Raw genomic sequence first — 17,161 nt, forward strand, 5'->3', positions numbered from 1 at the left:
AGTTTTATAGCAATTGAACTTGTAACGAGAGACTTTTCAATGAAAACAGCAATTTTTCACAACATGCTCATGAAGTAATGGGTTAATGAAAGAAATAATGAATTCTACAAAACATCAATTTTTCTTCAATTTATTATGTTAGGCAATGTTTAAACATGAAAAAAACGCGATTTTGGGTAATTTCAGGTATTTTCATCAGTTTCTGTTAACCCATTAGACGACATACACGCCTTTTAACGCCTTTTTCACCCCCCATTTTGTTGTCTGAATTGGTGAAAATATGCCTTATTTAGAACCCTAACACTTGTTTTTGTTTGAGAAATGTTGTTGAAAAAGGTGACCGCGTTTTCGGCGCAGCCCCTGACCAAAGAAAACATCAGGGGATTGCCAAAAGGGGGATGTTCCCCTTTCTGTTAGGGGGGTTTGAAGGGGGCGCAGTGTCCTCATTGCCAAGAAAAGTTTGGACTTGTGAGAGGCTGAAAATGACCCCAGATCGATTATAAGCTAACGTGTAACGCTGAAAAGCATTTGACTCTAACTTAATCCATTGAGATGTTTCAGCACTTTGAAATCAATTTTGATGGGAAAAAATCGACGCAAAATAGGGTTTTTTGGCAATTTTGAGGTGTCCCCTCGTTGCCATGGTAACAGGAAGTTTAAGTCTGAACATGTTGTTGCATAGGCAATGGTCCAATCAACATTTGTGCCCAGTTTTATTAGTATTGATGCAGTTTTTGATATAACAAAAATGAATTAAAAACGTTATCTTATTTTACGTTTCCGAGTCGTGCATTATGATGTAAAATATACAGTGCTCTTCATTCTATTTTTTTCACTCATTTTTTTTAATTCTAAACCGTTGTGGATTATATTGCAAAACGCCAGTCTGCTAAAAGATTACCATTTCGTGGCGAGCCATGAGAACCGCAATGTCAAACTGTATATTTCACATCAAAGTCTATACACAATGCAGAAGAATTGTTCGTTAATCAGTTCGGACAAACGTATCTTTTCTTCTTTTCTGCCTAGAGATATTTCAGATACAGTTGGTAAAAAACGATTTTGTTTTTCATTTTCTCCAAAACAAACGCGCTGCATCCGACGAACAAAAAAATCAATTTTATGTGACCTAATAAGCAAAACTTAACATAGAAATTTTGGTAAATGCGTTGGATATATTTTGATCAGTTTAATTGGAACTTATTTTGGTTTATTTTTTAAGAAATCTATAAGCTGATCGACACACTTTTGGATCCATTTTCGTAACATATCAGTACTAAGCAATGAGTGACAATATTGTTCAAAGACAATAGGGTTTGTCCGAGCCGGGGTTCGAACCATTCTTAGATTAGACTAGTCCAATAGGTTTATTTTAAAAAATAACAAAAATATGACAACTGTTGACACATTGTACTTTTAGCGCTAGAAACACTAATAACATACGTATGCCACCGATCTAGATATCATTGAAAACTATTTAGGTCTCAAAATGCTCCTTTTTCCTAATAAGACGAAGATCTTATTTCTAGTGCCCTGATGCGAGATCTATAAACGTTCAATATATTCCTGTATGTTATATGTAAAATGCACAATATTCAAACTTGCAATTTTGCTATGTTGCTGTCCACCATAGCACTCGGCAAAGTTTAACGTATTTTTTTTTCAAATGATGCGAAGAAATCATTGCAAGAAAGATCGAGACTCATGGATTTTCTTGATGAGTATACAAGAGCTGGAGAACTTGGTATGAACCTTGTGACTTCATATACAGTGACATTGAATGCGCATTTCTGAATTTCGTGTGTAACTTATTCGCTATGAACTCGGAGACAACTTACATTGGGCAAAATGACTACATTTTATCAAACAAAATAATACAAAATGCTAACTCTGCAAGGATATAATTTATCTAACATGCGTTACATCAATAACCTCAATTTTATGTCAAATTTTATTGAAGATAGTCGAGGTAGATTAAAATAGAATCATGGAAAGCGATGAAAATTAAATTGTTAAAATCTTCAATGAAGTTACATCAAATTAAGAATTGGTAATATTGTCCGAATCTACAACACAAGCAGATACCGAAAGACGCATTGATGTGTCGTCTGATCTTGGTCTGCACTGGTCAAATCAATAGAGCCTACTAGTATTCAAGCCTGTAGGGTAACTGTTAACGGCGAAAAATGTAAAAAAAAAGTTCTTATTTTCATTTTTTTCACAAACATTTAATTGTTGGTGTCCTGTTGTAGTTTCAAAAATGTTACTTGAGTTTTTTAAATGTTTAAAAATTATACCAATTCTTATGTATACAGTTCGCTTCTGGTGCTTTTTTGGTACATGGTAGAGATAAAGTAGTACAGTATTTTGTATCGGAATTAAACTACAATTTTGTTTGCATTTACTATATTTTAAAGATGACATCATTTTCACGCATCATTATATAGTGTAAACAGTATTATATGTGCAAAAAATAAGAATTGATTTCATAATCCCATTGACACCATAATAATTGTTTTTTAAATAATCGCCCCATTAACCAACTTCTGATATTCTGACAAAATGACTCTACAGAGAGTAACCAAGTCCATAATTCTTTTTTATTAACGAAATATAATTAATTATCATTAATGAATCGACTGAGTATAAACAGAACACATTTCCAACTATTCTGATAACTGTATTTTGTATGAATACTCACGAGTGATATTAACTTCAAACGCATGGTAAGGATTGATTGATTAAATCATAGCATTGTTTAAGTCCTGTCTATTCTTCTTTTCAAACTGTTTATGGTCTAAATTGTACATTTCAGCGATTTTTAAATGCTTTGGAATATTAGCTATTTTTTCTAAACTTGAAATTAATATAGTAACAGTTATAATCTATTTGTATGATTTTTTATGCATTTTTATGAACATGTGAGGACATTATGAGAGGACTCAAATTCTGCTGGTACAGGCTTATGAAATGACACCAGAGGACCTTATTTACATTAAAAGCATTTGTCCTTATAATTTTGATACGCTGTGAAGATCTTGTGCAGATTTTTTACTCTACTTTCAACAATCGCCAAAATCATTTTTTCAACTTTAGAAAGAACAAATCTGAATATGGCTCTTCATGCTCTTCTTATTTTATAATCTCTTTGCCATAAAGATATTTTTGTTTAATTTAATCATGTCATAGTCACGTGTTAACATTTACTTTTGATTCTTTATTTGTGATCAGGATAAATCTTTTGTTTCGTTTTTATTATCTTCTTGCAAAGTGGTACTTAATTTGATAATCAGAAATTTAAGGACAAAAATAAACTTTGGTAACTGTAGAAAGGAAACCGACACAAACGTTAAGCAATAAATAAAATTGATAACAATTAAAGATATAAGCCTGCAAATATAGACGAGCTTATTTTTTAAACCTGAACTTTGACAGATTTTTCAATCATTTAAAATTGTCAGGTTTATTTATTACCAACGAAACTTGCAAAATGTGAATTGTCTGCATATTATAGTGCATTATGGTTATGATAAATATCTTTGTTTTAAATAATGAAGTTAACAATTTATATGAGAGGCCTGTCAGCTAGTGATATATGCCTAAACGCTGTTAAATGTTATTTTGGGCAGCAATGTAGCTGCTATACCTTCAAGTATTGTGCTATATGAACAATTTCATATGTGTGTAGCAAATAGGTATTAAACGGTACATTGGTTGTTTCTAAACCCGACCAGGTATGTTTTCACTACTGTAATGGCATTTAATGATTGATTTCATAAATAGATAAGAACAAAATAGGAAGATATATCAAAATAGCAAAGCGACTAATTAATTGATAAAACAACATTATTTAAGAATCATATTTATCAGTAGAACATTTTAAGTTTCAATTGTTCTTTTGTTCATCGCAGATACCAAAAATACGTTCTGTATTTTCCTCTTATGGCGATCTTCCTCGATGATTTTCAGTACAAAAAATACGATTATAAAAATGTGGAAACAAAGTGATCTCTCGGAAGCGTTAATCACAACAAAATTACATGAAAATTGCAGACACGGTTTGATTGAGTCTTAACATGACGAATAATGAAAAGTGCAACATCCCTCACGCAACCTAGCACCAGCTTGAGCGGTACTCAATTCTGTTGGCATTAATGATCCCGAAGGACTAGAAAAAATATAACAACACTGAAGTGAAGTACGGGGCAACTTTTTAACAGCTGCCACACGGAATTTGACACCTGCTGTTGTGAAGTATAAAAATCTGGAAACAAAGTGATCCCCCGGAAGCTTTAATCACAACAAAATTACATTAAAATTGCAGACTAGGTTTGATTGAGTCTGTACATGAGGGAAAATGAAAAGTGCAACATATAAAGTTCAAATCTGTCATCAATACCAAACATGTTCTTTTCGCCACAGTGACTGTGATTACCTTTTTGTGAACAGTTGTTTTCCTTGAACTTTCCTCCTGATCGTAATATTAGCAATTATCATTTTCTGAATTCCTTTTTTTAAAACACCGAGAAAAGTGATAAAACTCATAGGCAATGAAAACAATAGTTAAAAGACTCGTATGATTAGAGTCTATTCATGAGAAATAACACGGATCAGGCTCCTTAGCACCGGCCAAATGTATGTTCCCTTTTGTTATCTATTTTCTTATCAACATTAAACAGATTTTAGTCAATGAACCCGAAGGACCAGACAATATAAGCAACACTATTTTTGAGTTTTACACTTTGCTATGTGAGTGCGTATTTGAATTACCTCGTTAATCTATTCATATTTTAAGTATTATCTATTTTGATCACTTATGAAATCAATCATTATATACCATTACAATATTGAAAAGATACCTGGTGGAGTTAAGAAACAACCAATGTACCGTTTGATACTAAATTGCAGCATACATATGACTTCGTTTTAACTTGCGAAAAATAAAAATATTGAACATGATATTAGTATTGATATTGTCTGTTCCTGAACTATATAGGAAGACTAACTGTTAACATTGTCATTTGATGTTAATGTTACGTTTTATATCAAGTTTAGAAACATTAAGGTCGCAAATGTCAACAGTTTTGTTTACCTCCATTTTAAAGTTCTCTAAAGACTTTCCGATGAATCAAGTAGCATGTGCATGACTTGTGAACATGTTTTAAATAAGCATAATGCATAATATAACACAAAAAAGACATTTACTTGTATAAAACATCCATATTGCATACATATAACATATGTACATAAGAAATGAATAAAGAGGTCGCAGCATTTTATGACTGATAAATGTATGTAATTCTTTTGTACTGTCTTCAACATATTAAAAAGTTGCTGTTGACGACACACAGGATAAAAAGTTCTATTCTTCAAGTGTATTTGTACTTTTATGTGATTTCAATACATGGATTTATAATTTATAAAAGCGTATTATCTGAAAGTGTATTTTTATACTCATATTTGTATTAAGTGATATTGTAAATGTGATTACTTAACTGAAATACTGAATCGTATCATATCATGATGACATATATTTATCATTTCTGTTTCTCATATATCTCTGCCTGTTTTAGTTGATATATTATCTTAAATATGAAATAATTCACGTTCCTGACATAACAAGATTACATTCACTTGCTTTTGCAAAATAGATATTTGCAAGTTTCAATATATTAATGTCTGTTTCGCATGCAAGATCAGCAAAAGTTGTCGAAAGTTTACAGTTCATTTCCCTGCAAAACTTGAGGTTAAGTTTATATTGTGGTCACATTTGTTTTTTTGATTATTATTGATTAACTGCCAAACTGTGTTCGTTGATAATAAATCACACATAATCATTTGGCGGTTCAAGAGCGCTAATGTTAGCGTTACAGCATTAGGCGGCCAAATGAAAGAAATGAACTTTTCATATGTAAACCGTTATTTTGTTAAATATGTGATAAATATAATATTATATTGATATAGATCAATACTAAATTTATTGACTTCGTCGAATAAAACAACATTATGCTTGCCAGAGACTCGCATAATATGATTTTATTCAACTATTACTATTTTCGAGCAATTACGCACGATAATAAATCGAAAACATTAATTTGTCTCTATATCTTTATCGTTTTAAATATTCATTATTTTTTATTCAGTCATAACTATTCAATGACTGGGTGTTCCAGTTTAAATTTCTTGAAAGTTTTGCGATTATATTATATATGTAGTGGAATAATTATATTATACTTGCTCTGTACAATTTCAGAATGCCTTCTAAGCGGCCAGATGACATTGACCAAGGACGTGCTTGGCCTGTTCTACTTATAGTGTACTTGGTTGCCTCGTGTATTTGCTCCGTGCTTTTCATGAATGGAATTTACCAAGTTGTGTTCCTGGAACAATACAACGAGGATTTAACCAAGACGTCGTTAGTTGGTGCCTTAAATTTCTCCCTTCTGTCCCTCCTAGGTAATTATCAGTTTTGCATTAAACGTCTAAACGCACCAAATAAAACTTACATAGATCAAATGGGGCACAAAAAATGAAAAAATATGAGAACTATAAGAATAAAATTGAAAATCGTTATTGAGTGCAACTCTAGGTCCGATTTGAGTAAAAATGGTTTAATTGTTGTTTTTGTTGTTGTAGTATTTTTTTTTTTGTCTTTCTTTCATTTCTTTCTTTTTTATAGGTCAATGTGTATAATTATACTGAAGTACCTGATAAAGAGTGAGCAAATGATTGTATTAACCCTCGTCTTATGGTATAAAATCTTGAAATAATATTGCAAGTTCTGTCAAGTCAAACAGTCCCTTTGATATTCCATCAATGACATGTCTTTATTTAAAACAAACGTGTTTAAGTTCAAGCATAACAACTTACTCTACAGTTTACGTAACTTAAATGGATGGGTGCTCTAAGCTCTTTAGGTTTATTACGACAAAATCATTATTTTCAAATATGAAAACAATTAACATCAATCATAAGAATTATATATAAACTTAAATATCCCTCAAACTAATCTGATTCGAAACATATACAGTGAAGAGAAAATGTTCTGTAAAGTGGATGTGTGTACATTTATAAGTATTTCAAATATATCATAGGAATGTATCATTTAGATATCCTTATAAAATATTATTTGATAAAAAATGTTGATTAAGTTGTTAGTGATATGGTATAAACATTTATATTCAGATATAGAACATTTTATTATTTGCTATACAGAAATATGTCGCAACAGCATCCATACATATTGTTTACGGTCGTGGTGTTATGCCTGATACTTAATACTCGTAATTATTCCTATTGACTAATTCACTTTAATCTATCCACTTACATAGGTCACATAGCACTGTTTCATAATGTTTATCTTATTATTATTGCAGAATGGATAAATACCAACAAATAATATTTCGTTTTATACTAAGCAGAATTACTCACAGAAAATGACGATCGATTTTTACTTACAATAACGAAAAGGTTTTGGAATTTTGCGAAACGTCAAAACTACAAGCAATGCTTCATTCAATTCCAAATAAAACTGAATATAAGATTAAGAACAAATACAATGATCTTTATTTTTAAACAAAAAGATACAAAAAGAAAATTAGGTATATAGAGGGTAAATAAGAAAAATTAGGTACAGTTGATCTCAAATGATGGTGGTGGTGTTGGTAGTTTTCACTCCGGATAACGGCCACATCACAGTTCAGCAACCACATTGATTTGAAAATCTTATTTTTATTTCAGGTCCTGTGGTTTCTATATGTATGAATATTTACAGCTGTCGGATGTGTATTGTCTTTGGCGGTCTCCTTCTAAGTTTGTCTTACTTTGCTTGCTTCTTTGTTAGAAGTATCAACTTTTACATCATCACAATAGGAGTAATTGGAGGTGTGTATGATTCTTTTTATTTGTTTTTGTTTCTTATGCCGATATAAGCACATACATATATGTAAGGCATACCTCGGCAGTCAACCCCGCCAAACCTCTCCTCGATAACCAACCAGTGATAGCTGAATCAGCGGTAAGAGCCAAATTAACATAATACACAATGTCCGACATCAATTAAGAAGAAATTATGCCTCGCCAAAGGTTTGAACCATCGACCTCTAGATTATCAATTAGCTGCAATAAACACCCTATTGAACTAAGCTAGTGACGTATGCCGCGAAGTAATTGTTCGTTTTTTGTATAGGTCTTTTAAAGTACCCAAGACGTGTATTTGATAATAATCATCCTAGCAATTGGAACAGTTTTATCAATTGCTCTGTGATGCATTTTAAATTAGACAGAACTCAAAGATAAATCAATTTGTATTTGAGATTTCCTTTAATTATACGAATTTTTAAACTATTTTTACTTTTTCAGGTATAGGAAACTCTTTTTCTGCTGTACCTCTTCCCGTCTTGCTAGCTTTTCATTTTGACAAATGGAGGAATATAACAGTCGGAATTTTAGTAGTATTTTCTGGAGTTGGAATGCTCATTGCATCGCCGTTGCTTCTTTACCTAATAGATAGATTTGGGTTCAGTGGATCCTTTTTAATTGTGAGTGGGTTAACACTTCAGGTTTGTATCGGTGGGTTATTTTGCTCACCAAGTTCAAAGGAGCGAAAAGTTTTGGATGCACAAAACAATGCTACGATGGATACAAAAAATACGAGGAGCTTTGTAATCCTTAAGAACATTAAATTAGAAGTTGTGAATGTTTATAAACTTATAAAAAATGTGCGGTTCATTCTTTTTCTGTTAAGCACTTCAACTTGGAATTTAGTACTTTCAGCGTGTTCGTCACATTTGCCAAGATACATGGTAACAAAGGGTTTAGGCAAAGACGATGTTATTACCGTAATGACAATATTTAGTTTATCAAATATTTTTGGAAGACTTCTTGCAGCTACTACGACTGGTAAAGACGGATTGGACTACACAGTAATTCATTTTGGAAGTTTAGGGGTACTTGGTTTATCTTCAACGATGTTTGTATTGTATAGTAATTATATCCATGCAGTGTACATTTTTGCTGCCATATGTGGATTTTATACTGGAAGTACAAACTCTTTAATGATCCCAATTGCAGTAGATCTTATTGGCATTGAACACTTGTCTGGCGGCAATGGGCTTCTATATTTCTCCGCAGGTGTTGGTGGCCTTGTGGGACCACCATTTACAGGTATTTAAATTATGATTTTTCTTGTCTTTAGTAAATAATCTTTGATAGGTTTTTAGTCTCATGTATGAAAAAAGTAAACTAAAAGTACCAAAAGTAATATTTTTATATACATTTACTTGTTACCAAAGCATACCACATGCATCTAAAATTGTTATGTGGAATATTTACTACAAATATTTGATTTCAGGACTAATTCAAAGCGTAACTGGGTCATACGAAATTTGCTTTATGTCATTAGGTAAGTCATTTTAATTTGGTTTCAACACATCTGCGGATAGTCCGAAATGTTGCTATTTTCGTTTCTAAATGTTTAATTGTGTTCATGCTGGTTGGTGAAGTGGAGGGAAGCTTGCATCTACCACTACTTTTCGTGAACAGACTCAAACAAACCAAGCATAAGGTCTTCAGCGTACGTACCCGTTTATATACTATGACTTGACATGAACGCCGAAGACAGACCCGTAGGGAAAGTCCACCAATAATCGTGCCAGGAATCTGACACGCTCGCGTTCATTCATCATCGAACATGCCATGAATTAAAGTGAAGCATATATGCTTACTGTATTATATGTTATTTTGGTTTTGGAGTGATATATGTGGATATATTACCTGTCAAGATTTTATATCACCCGAGCCGTTAGGCGAGGGTGATATTTTATCTTGGCAGGTAATATATCCACATATATCACTCCAAAACCAAAATAATAATTTTATTACCCTTCCCCTGTCGAGCTAAGACGATTTTAAAATAAATCATCAATGCTACTTCAAATGAAACGTCGAAATAAGATCCCTTTAGGGTACCCCTTCACCACAACATGACGTCACATAAATACATGACGTACATTCTTGCGAACGTAACGAATGTAAACAAGAGAAAAGGCGTACAGTAGTCTGCTGAACGCACTTTTTTGGAATTAATATCAAGCTTTTAAAAGGTCATATTTGTTTTCAATACTGAATTGAGAATATGTATCATTACACTATTTTTGTATATATTTATCATTTGACAGTTAAAAAATGCTTGTAAATCAGAATTTACATCTTGTAAGATCAAACCGTACGCGCATCGCCACAGCGCATGTTGTTTACAACGTGGGGTACGCAACGGGGATATTTAGTGTGTATATTACCCGTCTGGCTCGGTAATATCAATTTCTTTCGGGTGATCAATAGCCAATCAAAAAGGCGGAAAAAATCTGGAAGGGTAATAAATATTTATGTTGTAAAATAGAAATAAAATAGTGTTTAAACTAAGCATAACTTGATAAAACTATGTATAATATGTTGAAAAGCTAATGATGGACATATTAAAAACTAATTACTTTTAACATAAACTACCTAATAGTTTCTGACAGATAAACATTTCAGCACTTGGCCGCCATATCGTCAAAATGTTTGACCACGTGGTTACGAGATTGCCTTTTAGGGGTAATTTGCGCGGACGGTTAAAAACCAGAACCAATGTGCTTCCAACCTTTTTTTATAAATTTCATTTTTAAAGATATTGAAAAGGTGATTTACTGACTTTTTATTCAATATGATTTTATTTAAGTACTTCAAAAATCAAAGAAAATAAACAAAAATATTATCTTGAATTATAAATATTGAAATCATGTCACCAAAGAATTTCTTAACATTATACACTACTCCAATCGGTTCCCGCGAATTACGTCATACGATGTCTCGCGTAGCTCGTAAATATCATGGCCGACTGTCGTCGGCGTAATTGGTGTTTCACAGTTAAATATTATAAGGCAATTTTAATGACGGTAATAATATTTTGATACTTTAAATGGTATATGACGATATTAAAATAATTGTTTTATCGCAAAATGTACAAGAATTAATTAGACTAGGGTATTTGCCCTTTATTTTTATTTAAAATTAAGGTTTAATCAACGTGTGCCATTTTGGTTTATTTTCTCCTTTGTAGGATGTGTTACTCTTGTTGGGACAGTAAGCAGCCTTATAGCATTTAGAGGGAGAGCAGCATCGGGGAGAGAGAGAATAGACACTAACATTAAAATAAATACAATTGTTCCGACGTGTTGATTTATCGCTGCATCGTTTCAAAATTATTACTATAAGGAAGTTGTAAACCGACACTTTTATTTATGATTATATTTTTTCTTCTCTTTTTTAAATTAAAATTATAATGATTGTTTGCTATTGCTTTTAAAACAGACGCCTATGTAAATAATGTATTTATTTTTATTACATTGTAGATCCATGGATGCCAATTAAGACAGAAACAAACAAAAATGTATATCTAGCTCTATTCACAAGAATTAATGTAAATTTAGTGCAACATCTCCCACGGGCCCCTAAGTATGAAGTATGTTTAGTGCATGCACTTATCCTCATGAAACGAAAATCCGTTACAAGAGAAATAAATAGTTAACATTATACATTCATTTTTATAAACTTACGTTTCGATATGCATGCACATTTAATTGATGTAGGACATGTGTTTTGTTTGGTGGACTCATTCTCTGTTCTCTTTGTGTCAAGCTTTAACTTTGATATATTTACAACCGGAATAATCGGCGATTAATTTGTATTCAGAATCATTTTTTAACAATAACTAGTTTTAATGGTGTCAAAAAGGAAACTGTTTAACAAACTACCGAAAAGTGAAAACATTCAAAGAGACATCTTAATTGAAATGAATTAATTCAGTCGCTACATTTTGTATAATATATAATTAATAAATATTCTGAATTAATATAATTCATTTTGTGTTTAATACGATACATGTACAACGAATGAGTCGAAAATTTGCCAATAAATATTTGAACTCATTTGCGTGGGGCATAAAAACAAAATGACATCCAGAAAATATGTTCTCCCATAATTCAAAATCATGATACTGGGGGTTCCTGTTATTGGGCGACTGTCATTTAGAAACCACTTTCGGGAGCACACTTTCACAGTAATATCTTCCAGTCATGGTTGATTTTTCTGGTAGCACATCTACAGTCACCGGCCCTTCATGTAACAAAAATGTAAAAAGCCTCTTCCGAAGTTGCAGCTTGGAAAAGAATATTTGGTTTTCTCTGCTGGCGTCCATTTTGAACAGATCAGGAAGTGATTTCATGTGTTGATAATGTCATCAGTACACGACGTCCTGACGACTTCATAATCTTTGGCGCCAAAAATGTTACTCTGGTTTTATATTTTGTGTTGCTGTAGTTTTATTAATATACCTGACTTGGTTTCGTATTTACAAGACTGTTTTCATTATCAAATGAATACCACTAAATATACACAGAATGTTTTTTTTCGGGTATAAAACTCTTCGCAATGTCAAACCGCGTAACTATTTAAACAATCAGAAATTCAGACAGTTTCACCATAAAGATCTGCCCCACACGGATCACAGAATGTCACCAACGTAGTAGCGATTGTTTGTATTATAGTGTATTTTGGTGTATAGATATAGATAACATATCCATATGGTTGACAATGTGAATTTTAGCCGTAATTCCCTTCAATTGTTGCTGATTTCCAAAACAAAATGCCATTAAATGGTTCCTGTATTATATGTTTTATAATATTACAGATCAAGATTTTAGATTGTCAAGTGATTTGAGCTTATATTTTGACTTTTTTCTTCATGTTAGATGTTTGACACTGAACCAACAATCATGAACTGGTTATATATCAAAGGACAATATAAGGGTGGAATAGCATTTCGATTTTGTTTCAATACACGTTCATATACGAGTATATATATGACAAAACGTATTCAAAATCGTAAAACTTCCCGCTCGATTTTCTGAAAATTATGGAGGCTGTTCGTTGCCAAAAATCCAGCCTTGTTGATCTGAGTTGAACAGTTTAATACAATTGTATTTCTTTGTATGTAAACTCCAATGTTGCATTTTTGGATTGAGTTTGCCGATTTAACATTTTAAACATGCATTTCAACAAAATACATTTTGTTAAACGACAAAACATTAACTGATAGTAGCAATACCAAATGTTCGAATACTCAAAACAGAAGTTACATTCTTAGCTTTAAAGTGTCGAACCATCATTATTCGGATCAGCATAATCCAGCTTTACACGTTTAAATAAGCTCCGCCATTTTTTCCGCCCACTAAATCATCGTAAATAAACGTATTCATCCGCTCATTTTCGGTATTTACCGTCGGCGACAAGGAAGCGGCGTAGTTTTCCGTTTACCATACCTTTTAAAGAGGGGTTTAGTAACTTAACATAATTCACTTGCATGATGACTTACAATCAAAACATCAGCGGACTTTAAAGGGTTATAGGCATATAAAGGTTTAAAACGTTGTAGACACCACATTTCCTAGAAAAAGAAACTTAAAAACAAAAAACAAAAAAACACCAGGTTACATACTGTCTGAGGTTAAATATTTTTCAAGGAAGTGAAAACTATTGATAAGACTATATTCAACGACAAATAAATTTACTGATGGTATTCCAATTTTCCTAGGAATGAGTAACATTTACAGTTAAAGCTGCTACCTTATCACTTTCAAATTTTCAAGTCAACATCTGATAGAGATTTTGATACGACTAATTTACTAATAAAGACCAAATTCTGGCTGTTGTCTTTCCTAGTAGTAGCATTTACTCATTATATTAGTAACCTTAATTCTAGCGTATGACTTGACAAGAAAAAAACTTTAACAAAAGTAAAATTATAACCAAAGTTGCATGTACCCTTTCGTACATAACTTTTTTATTTTACCATATATTTTTCCCATTTTTTCCCATTTTGTTTTTCAATAAGTAAAAATTCAAATGAGTCCAAATGTATGTATGTTGATTATCAATTTATGTATACCTTGTTATTTTATCTCTTAGAAAGCCATCACTTACAAAACTTAATAAATATTCTGTGTAGTATTTCATGTATAATGTACATAAAAATAGTTCTCTGCTTTTGATCATATAGACAGCAAATCTAGGTAACAGCTAATGACAGCATGTATACACATTTTTTAGAGGTGCTGTTGATTCAGTACAATGCATAAAAAGACCTGAACCTACGCCAGCTTACATATATTTAACAATCACATCCCATGACTCAAAATACCTCCCAATGGAGGTAAACAGAGATGTTAGGATACACTGAATATTTATTTCAACATTAAAATGGGACACATTTTTGGTTATACAACGGAATTATCGATAGTAAACTTTGAATTGTTTCGTGGTTATACACTTGGTCAACAATATGAGTTTTTCTACAACCCAACATAGTTCTTTAAAGAAAGAAGGCATAGGCTTACTGTTCAGTTCTTTTTATTCGTGTTGCCAAAAGTGCCTTCCATGTATCGCATTCTAGTACTATTTGCTGAATGTAATAAAAATATGCTTGCGAGTATTGCCGTGGCTCAAAAAACCCTTTCATTGATTTCAACGTATAGTGGTGTGTGTCATTATATATGGGAAACATTCCCTTATGTTATTTCACCAACTTTAGTTTTTGCATATTATTATGCTCATTATCAGTATATACGTTGTTACATTTTTACATCATATCTTAACCAATTTTGCATTACTTGAATATCCTGTACTAGAATTCGTTTTAACAAAATCAGAGGATGTTCAAAGTCAACTGTAATGCAGTTGATGTATGTGAAATTTATAACAGTTTCTATATAATTTGAAATATTTTTGTACCAGCAAGAGTTACCTCTCTTTTTATTCTGCTTACGTGAAAATTTCCTCCGCCTATTAATATTCGTCTATTTCCGTGATAATTCCATATATGGAAGTTGCAAAATCGTTTTACAAATGTAAATCGCGTTAGAATGTAAAAGGAAAGTGTGGTGTTGTAAACCTGAGTGTGTCAAGTTGATGCAGTTACATTCTCAACGTCGTGATGCACAGCATTATAAACGTATTGTTTACGTTCTATCGCTTACATTTCTACATTTCGCAAATTTGAAGTTATTCATTTTAAAATACAGTTTGCAATTTATCTAAGTTGCATGTTAACAGCTTTCATTTTATCAAACCGAGATAATTAAAATGCTTAATACCAGTGCAGTATGTAACTCTCGGATCGACAATTAGATTTTTACTAATCTGTTTAGTAGAACCGAAGTATGCATTGTCAAGTTTCAAAGGCTGGATTTTTGGCAACGAATAGCCCCTATGGAAAATGGCATATGCAGTTGGTCCCGAAACGCTGTCTTTCTATTGGTCATTTGTGACCAACAAACACTAGATAAAAGTCGAGAAAAATGTGTTTTTAATTTTATTCAGGATTTCTGTAAGATTTAATTGGCACAAATGAACTTTGTATATTGTCACTTGCTAAGCCTAATTTAAAGATTCTGTAACATGGTTTTATATAAAAAATCTGATGCTCAAATGAAGATTTATTAGTATTATAAGTTCAAAAAAGGATTATTTGCAGAGATATTACGGAATATACATTTAATATAATAAAGGGAGGTAATTAAAAATCCATTTTTGATAAAGTCTAAGGCAAGTTTTATAATAAGAAATGAATGCATAGATTTTAATGATTACTTATAATGCGGATAAACATTTGCAGTACATATTTAACATATTCTTGGATCTTTGCAACTTGTTTTAGAAGAAAAATTATATATAGTCAGTTATAAAATTTCACATAAGTGTTGTTACATCCTTCATTAGGGCGTCCGTGGCCAAGTGGTTAAGGTCGCTAACCCTAAACGATGTGGGCTCGAATTCCAACAGGGACTTTGGATTCATTCATGTGAGGAAGCTATCCAGTTAGCTTACGAAACGCCGGTGATTTAACTCAGGTGCCCGTCCGTGCCTGAAATAGTGCACGGATGGGCAACAGAGGGCCTCCTCCATCAGTAAAGCTGGAACGTCGCCATATGACATATACTCTGTCGGTGTGACGTCAAACCCAATCAATCAATCAAACAAACAAACAACACACATCCTTAATTACAACATACAGGATCTTTAAATCATTGTTGATTTTCTTTCCCTACCTGTTATTGCTGCTGAATATTCTATCATATAAATAATATGTGTCTATCAAATGTACCTGCTCCATAACAATGACCATATAATATTTGGGTGTAGAGTAAAGTCAATCATTAATTGAAACGGTTGTAAAAGCTTAATGATATTTCGTCTAATCTTCTATAATTCATGCATTGGCCACGCATCTGTGAATCGGGTCCAGCTGTAAGTTTATTTTTGGTATGAAATCACTAGTAAGTTTGTGCTCGTTAAAACAAATTTGACAATAAACATCTGTGTTATATTTCAGTAATCAATAAATATCGTGCTCTCCGTTTGATTTGTTTCATATAATATTGATTATTTTATTCGAGTGCTCTGATTAAAGATTGTGAACAGACTCAGGAAATGAATGTTTACATGCCATATGAAGCCTTATCTGACAACAATAGACAAAACGATGGTATAAAATTATTACTCCGATAAATGTCCTTCAACATATTTTACTCTCTATAGATGAAAAATAGGTATCAAATTTGTCATGCGTTATAGGACAATGTCACACGCTAACAAGCCTTATTGATTTTTTTAATTCGCTTGTGAGCACGAGCCGTGCATGATTCTACAGTCATCTATTTCATCACATGTGTATATAACTATAAAATCATTAGGAGCGAGTTACTCTTATTGAAAAAAAAATATTACTAAGATTTAGATAGTGCATAAATAATCCTGCTATTTTGTTAACTGTTGTAAGTTAGCACTGTAACAGGAAGATGTAAATGCACCAGAAAAGCCATTCAAACTCAATGAATAAACATTGATAAAGATATAAAATACAATTCTCTATATGTCGTCAGACATTTTATCTCTGTTTTTATGCAGGATTTGAGGATTTTGTAGATTAAGTAGGAACAATAAGAAGCATTATTGCATTCTGAATTCAAGATCAGTCAGAAATAACGCAACATAGAGTATAACTGAAGTAAAACAGAACATTGTTTGGCCAGTTGATAAAGAAGTGGCAGTAACATATGGCAAT

General features: G+C 32.1%; 1 protein-coding gene across 1 annotated transcript; it reads left to right on the forward strand.

Moving 5' to 3' along the window:
* The first annotated feature begins 8,155 nt into the window (after positions 1-8,155).
* On the forward strand, positions 8,156-11,386 carry LOC132722461 (monocarboxylate transporter 14-like). Its single transcript, XM_060706967.1, has 4 exons — positions 8,156-8,165; positions 8,362-9,165; positions 9,353-9,403; positions 11,102-11,386. Exons 1-4 carry the CDS (start codon positions 8,156-8,158, stop codon positions 11,218-11,220), a joined length of 984 nt encoding a protein of 327 aa, XP_060562950.1. The 3' UTR covers positions 11,221-11,386.
* The last annotated feature ends 5,775 nt before the right edge of the window (positions 11,387-17,161 follow it).

This window comes from Ruditapes philippinarum, unplaced genomic scaffold, assembly GCF_026571515.1.
Source record: "Ruditapes philippinarum isolate M1 unplaced genomic scaffold, ASM2657151v2 ctg6648_1_1_1_1, whole genome shotgun sequence".
Classification (NCBI taxonomy): domain Eukaryota; kingdom Metazoa; phylum Mollusca; class Bivalvia; order Venerida; family Veneridae; genus Ruditapes; species Ruditapes philippinarum.

Bases quoted from the DNA above. Each gene is read 5' to 3' on its own strand.
- LOC132722461 (XM_060706967.1), top strand. The intron at 9,166-9,352 runs GTATTTAAATTA...ATTTGATTTCAG, and splicing joins TGTGGGACCACCATTTACAG to GACTAATTCAAAGCGTAACT. The intron at 9,404-11,101 runs GTAAGTCATTTT...TCTCCTTTGTAG, and splicing joins AATTTGCTTTATGTCATTAG to GATGTGTTACTCTTGTTGGG.